General features: G+C 51.9%; 1 protein-coding gene across 1 annotated transcript in view; it reads right to left on the bottom strand.

Annotated features, from left to right (window-relative positions):
- Positions 1–469: 469 nt before the first annotated feature.
- The window catches only part of LOC137467169 (protein EFR3 homolog B-like), a gene marked incomplete at its 3' end in the record, with an annotated part of 32,268 nt that continues 25,623 nt past the window's right edge, over positions 470–7,114 (bottom strand). Inside the window, exon 4 of the mRNA XM_068178712.1 lies at positions 470–655. Within this exon, the coding sequence (XP_068034813.1) occupies positions 470–655 (186 nt within the window). The remainder of the gene's footprint in view (positions 656–7,114) is intronic.

The raw sequence follows: 7,114 nt of genomic DNA, 5'->3' as shown, positions 1-7,114 counted from the left end.
TTTCCCCTGTTTTTTTCCCCCAGGAATTCCCCCATTTTTCCCCGTTTTCCCCCCATTTTCCCAGCCATTTTCCCCTTTTTTCCCTATTTTTTCCCCCATTTTCCCCTGGAAATTCCCTCAATTTCCCACGTTTTCCCCCCATTTTCCCAGCCATTTTCCCCATTTTTTCCCCATTTTCCCCTGGAAATTCCCTCATTTTCCCCTGTTTTTTTCCCCCAGGAATTCCCCCATTTTTCCCCGTTTTCCCCCCATTTTCCCAGCCATTTTCCCCTTTTTTCCCTATTTTTTTCCCCATTTTCCCCTGGAAATTCCCTCATTATCCCCCGTTTTCCCCCCATTTTCCTAGCCATTTTCCCCATTTTTTCCCCATTTCCCCCTGGTTTTTTTTTCCCCATTCCCCCCCTTTTTTTCCCCATTCCCGCCCCGTTTTCTCCCTCTCCCCCCCGTTTTTTTCCCCCGGTTTTTCCACCCCCTTCCCCGGGAATTCCGGCCTTTTCCCCTCACGGAGTTGGTGCCGAGGATCTGCAGGTCGGGCTTGTCGGACTCGAGCAGTTTGGCCACCATGGTCAGGAAGCTCTCCACGAACGGGTTGATGCTCTGGCAGTGGCAGGCCAGCAGCAGCTGGTCCAGCGCCTCCATGGCCACCCGCACCGACCTGGCCCGGGACACACGACCGCTTATCCCGGGATAAAAAACACCGGGACGGTCGGTTATCCCGGGATAAAGCACCGGGACAATCGGTTATCCTGGGATAAAGCACCGGGACAATCGGTTATCCCGGGATAAAACACCGGGACGGTCGGTTATTCCGGGATAAAACACCGGGACGGTCGGTTATCCAGGGATAAAGCACCGGGCCAATCGGTTATCCTGGGATAAAACACTGGGACAATCGGTTATCCTGGGATAAAAAACACCGGGACAGTCAGTTATCCCGGGATAAAATACCGGGACAATCGGTTATCCTGGGATAAAATACCGGGACAATCGGTTATCCCGGGACAAAGCACCAGGACAGTCGGTTGTCCCGCGATAAAACACCGGGACAATCAGTTATCCTGGGATAAAACACGGGGACTGTCGGTTATCCCGGGATAAAACACCAGGACAGTCGGTTGTCCTGGGATAAAACACCGGGTGAATCGGTTATCCTGGGATACAGCACCGGGACGGTCGGTTGTCCCGGGATAAAGCACCGGGACAATCGGTTATCCCGGGACAAAGCACCGGGACAAAGCTCCGGGATGGGTCGGGTTGATGCTCTGGCAGTGGCAGGCCAGCAGCAGCTGGTCCAGCGCCTCCATGGCCACCCGCACCGACCTGGCCCGGGACACACGACCGCTTATCCCGGGATAAAAAACACCGGGATAACGCACCGGGACGGTCGGGTGTCCCGGGACAAAACACTGGGACAATCCATTTTCCCAGGATAAAACACCGGGACAATGGGCTATTCTGGGATAAAGCACCAGGACAATCGGTTACCCCAGGGATAAAACACCGGGACAATCGGTTATCCAGGAATAAAGCACCGGGACGATCCGTTATTCTGGGATAAAACACCGGGAAAATCGGTTATCCTGGGATAAAACACCAGGACAATCGATTATCCCGCGATAAAACACCGGGACAATCGGTTATCCTGGGATAAAACACCGGGAAAATCGGTTATCCCGCGATAAAAACACTGGGACAATCGGTTATCCTGGGATAAAGCACCGGGACAACCGGTTATCCTGGGATAAAAACACCGGGACTGTCCGTTATTCCGGGACAAAGCACCGGGACGGTCGGTTATCCTGGGATAAAGCACCGGGACAATCGGTTATCCCGGGATAAAGCACCGGGACAATCGGTTATCCCGGGATACAGCACCGGGACAAAGCTCCGGGATGGGTCGGGTTGATGCTCTGGCAGTGGCAGGCCAGCAGCAGCTGGTCCAGCGCCTCCATGGCCACCCGCACCCACCTGGCCCGGGACACACGACCGCTTATCCCGGGATAAAACACCGGGATACAGCACCGGGACAATCGGTTATCCCGGGATAAAGCACCGGGAAAATCGGTTATCCCGTGATAAAACACCGGGACAATCGGTTATCCTGGGATAAAACACCGGGAAAATCGGTTATCCCGCGATAAAACACCGGGACAATCGGTTATCCTGGGACAAAACACCGGGACAATCGGTTATCCTGGGACAAAACACCGGGACAATAGGTTATCCTGGGATAAAACACCGGGAGAGTCGGTTATCCTGGGATAAAACACCGGGACAAACGGTTATCCTGGGACAAAACACCGGGACAATCAGTTATTCTGGGATAAAGCACCGGGACAATCGGTTATCCCGGGATAAAACACCGGGACAAACAGTTATCCTGGGATAAAACACCCGGACAATCAGTTATCCTGGGATAAAACACCGGGACAATCGGTTATCCCGGGATAAAACACCGGGACAAACGGTTATCCTGGGATAAAACACCGGGACAATCGGTTATCCAGGAATAAAGCACCGGGACGATCCGTTATTCTGGGATAAAACACCGGGAAAATCGGTTATCCTGGGATAAAACACCAGGACAATCGATTATCCCGCGATAAAACACCGGGACAATCGGTTATCCTGGGATAAAACACCGGGAAAATCGGTTATCCCGCGATAAAACACTGGGACAATCGGTTATCCTGGGATAAAGCACCGGGACAACCGGTTATCCTGGGATAAAACACCGGGACTGTCCGTTATTCCGGGACAAAGCACCGGGACGGTCGGTTATCCTGGGATAAAGCACCGGGACAATCGGTTATCCCGGGATAAAGCACCGGGACAATCGGTTATCCCGGGATACAGCACCGGGACAAAGCTCCGGGATGGGTCGGGTTGATGCTCTGGCAGTGGCAGGCCAGCAGCAGCTGGTCCAGCGCCTCCATGGCCACCCGCACCCACCTGGCCCGGGACACACGACCGCTTATCCCGGGATAAAACACCGGGATACAGCACCGGGACAATCGGTTATCCCGGGATAAAGCACCGGGAAAATCGGTTATCCCGTGATAAAACACCGGGACAATCGGTTATCCTGGGATAAAACACCGGGAAAATCGGTTATCCCGCGATAAAACACCGGGACAATCGGTTATCCTGGGACAAAACACCGGGACAATAGGTTATCCTGGGATAAAACACCGGGAGAGTCGGTTATCCTGGGATAAAACACCGGGACAAACGGTTATCCTGGACAAAACACCGGGACAATCAGTTATTCTGGGATAAAGCACCGGGACAATCGGTTATCCCGGGATAAAACACCGGGACAAACAGTTATCCTGGGATAAAACACCCGGACAATCAGTTATCCTGGGATAAAACACCGGGACAATCGGTTATCCCGCGATAAAACACCGGGACAATCGGTTATCCTGGGATAAAGCACCGGGACAATCGGTTATCCCGCGATAAAACACCGGGACAATCGGTTATCCTGGGATAAAGCACCGGGACAATCGGTTATCCTGCGATAAAACACCGGGACAGTCCGTTATTCCGGGACAAAGCACCGGGACGGTCGGTTATCCTGGGATAAAGCACCGGGACAATCGGTTATCCCGGGATATAAGCACCGGGACAATCGGTTATCCCGGGATAAAGCACCGGTGCAAAGCTCCGGGATGGGTCGGGTTGATGCTCTGGCAGTGGCAGGCCAGCAGCAGCTGGTCCAGCGCCTCCATGGCCACCCGCACCCACCTGGCCCGGGACACACGACCGCTTATCCCGGGATAAAGCACCGGGATAACGCACTGGGACAATCGGTTGTCCCGGGATAAAGCACCGGGACAATCGGTTATCCCAGGGATAAAACACCGGGACGGTCGGTTATTCCGGGATAAAACACCGGGACAATCGGTTATCCCGCGATAAAACACCGGGACAATCGGTTATCCTGGGATAAAGCACCGGGACAACCGGTTATCCTGGGATAAAACACCGGGACTGTCCGTTATTCCGGGACAAAGCACCGGGACGGTCGGTTATCCTGGGATAAAGCACCGGGACAATCGGTTATCCCGGGATAAAACCCCGGGACAATCGGTTATCCCGGGATAAAGCACCGGGACAAAGCTCCGGGATGGGTCGGGTTGATGCTCTGGCAGTGGCAGGCCAGCAGCAGCTGGTCCAGCGCCTCCATGGCCACCCGCACCGACCTGGCCCGGGACACACGACCACTTATCCCGGGACAAAAAACACCGGGATAACGCACCGGGACGGTCGGGGTGTCCCGGGATAAAGCACCGGGACGGTCGGTTATCCCGGGATAAAGCACCAGGACAATCGGTTATCCCGGGACAAAGCACCGGGAGAGTCGGTTATCCCGGGACAAAACACCGGGACAGTCAGTTATTCCGGGATAAAGCACCGGGACGATCCGTTATCCTGGGATAAAACACCGGGACAATCGGTTATCCCGGGATAAAGCACCGGGACAATTGGTTATCCCGCAATAAAACACCGGGACAACCGGTTATCCCGGGATAAAAAACACCGGGACAGTCGCTTATCCCAGGATAAAACACTGGGACAACCGGTTATCCCGGGACAAAGCACCAGGACAAAACACCGGGACAATCGGTTATCCCGGGATAAAGCACTGGGACAATCGGTTATCCTGGGATAAAACACCAGGACAATCGGTTATCCTGGGATAAAACATGGGACAATCGGTTATCCCGGGACAAAGCACCGGGATAAAAAACACTGGGACAACCGGTTATCCCAGGACAAAACACAGAACAACCGGTTATCCTGGGACAAAACACCGGGACAACCGGTTATCCCGGGATAAAACACCGGGACAAAACACCGGGACAATCGGTTATCCTGGGATAAAACACCGGGACAATCGGTTATCCCGGGATAAAACACCGGGACAATCGGTTAGCCCGGGATAAAGCACTGGGACAATCGGTTATTCTGGGATAAAACACCGGGACAATCAGTTATTCTGGGATAAAACACCAGGAGAGTCGGTTATCCTGGGATAAACAACACCGGGACAGTCAGTTATCCCAGGATAAAACACTGGGACAACCAGTTATCCTGGGATAAAACACCGGGACAATCGGTTAGCCCGGGATAAAACACCGGGACAATCAGTTATTCTGGGATAAAACACCGGGACAATCGGTTATCCCGGGATAAAACACCGGGACAAAACACCGGGACAATCGGTTATCCTGGGATAAAGCCCCGGGACAATCAGTTATTCTGGGATAAAACACCGGGACAATCGGTTATCCCGGGATAAAACACCGGGACAATCGGTTATCCTGGGATAAAGAACACCGGGACAATCGGTTATCCTGGGATAAAAACACCGGGACAATCGGTTATCCCAGGATAAAGCACTGGGACAATCGGTTATCCTGGGATAAAACACCGGGACAATCGGTTAGCCCGGGATAAAACACCGGGACAATCAGTTATCCCGGGATAAAACACCGGGACAATCGGTTATCCCGGAATAAAACACCGGGACAATCGGTTGTCCCGGGATAGAAAACACCGGGACAATCGGTTATCCCGGGACAAAACACCGGGACAATTGGTTATCCCGGGATAAAGCACTGGGACAATCGGTTATCCTGGGATAAAACATGGGACAATTGGTTATCCCGGGATAAAACACCCGGATAAAAAACACCGGGACAATCGGTTATCCCGGGATAAAGCACTGGGACAATCGGTTATCCTGGGATAAAACACCGGGATCAGTTAGCCCGGGGTTATCCCGGGACAAATCACCGGGAATGGAGCTGGGTTATCCCAGGAGAGAACACTGGGATGGGAGCGGGGTTAACTCGGGACAAAACGGGAGAGGAATTTGGGAATTTGGGAATTTGGGTACTTGGGAAGGGATTTAATAAAGGGAATCGGGAAATTTTGGAGTCTGGGAATTTGGGAGTCTGGGAATTTGGGAATTTGGGAATTTGGGAATCTGGGAAAGGAATTTTGGAAAGGGATTTAGGGAAGGAAATCTGGAAATCTAGGAATTTGGGAAGGAAAGTTGGGAAGGGACTCTGGGAATCTGGGAATCCTGAAATTTAGGAATCTGGGAAGGGATATTGGGAAGGAAATCTGGAAATCTTGGAATCTGGGAATGTGGGATGGAAATTTGGGAAGGGATTTAGGAAGGGGAATCTGGCAATCTGGGAAGTTTGGGAATTTTGGAATTTGGGAATCTGGGAAGGGATTTAGGGAAGGAAATCTGGGAATTTGGGAATCTGGAAATCTGGGAAGGGATATCGGGAAGGAAATCTGGGAATCTGGGAATTTGGGAATGTGGGAATTTGGGAATCTGGAAATCTGGGAAGGGATATCAGGAAGGAAATCTGGGAATCTGGGAATCTGGGAATCAGGGAAGGGATATCGGGAAGGAAATCTGGGAATCTGGGAATTTGGGAATCTGGGAAGGAAAATTGGGAAGGGATTTAGGGAGGGGAATCTGGGAATCTGGGAAGTTTGGGAATTTTGGAATTTGGGCATCTAGGAAGGGATTTAGGGAAGGGAATCTGGAAATCTGTGAATTTGGGAATTGGGGAAGGAAATTTTTGGAGAGATTCAGGGAAAGGGGATCTGGGAATCTGGGAAGTTTGGGAATTTTGGAATTTGGGAATCTGGGAAGGGATTTAGGGAAGGAAATCTGGGAATCTGGGAATGTGGGAATCTGGGAATTTGGGAATCTGGGAATCTGGGAAGGGATATCAGGAAGGAAATCTGGGAATCTGGGAATCTGGGAAGGGATATCGGGAAGGAAATCTGGGAATCTGGGAATGTGGGAATCTGGGAAGGAAAATTGGGAAGGGATTTAGGGAGGGGAATCTGGGAATCTGGGAAGTTTGGGAATTTTGGAATTTGGGAATCTAGGAAGGGATTTAGGGAAGGGAAATCTGGAAATCTGGGAATGTGGGAATCTGGGAATCTGGGAATCTGGGAATCTGGGAAGGGATATCGGGAAAGAAATCTGGGAATCTTGGAATCTGGAAATCTGGGAAGGAAAATTGGGAAGGGATTTAGGGAGGGGAATCTGGGAATCTGGGAATCTGGGAAGGGA

The sequence above is a fragment of the Anomalospiza imberbis genome, unplaced genomic scaffold, assembly GCF_031753505.1.
Source record: "Anomalospiza imberbis isolate Cuckoo-Finch-1a 21T00152 unplaced genomic scaffold, ASM3175350v1 scaffold_520, whole genome shotgun sequence".
NCBI classification, from domain to species: Eukaryota; Metazoa; Chordata; class Aves; order Passeriformes; family Viduidae; genus Anomalospiza; species Anomalospiza imberbis.
Note: the sequence above shows the minus strand (reverse complement) of the source record. Positions and strands in the feature narration are given on the sequence as shown.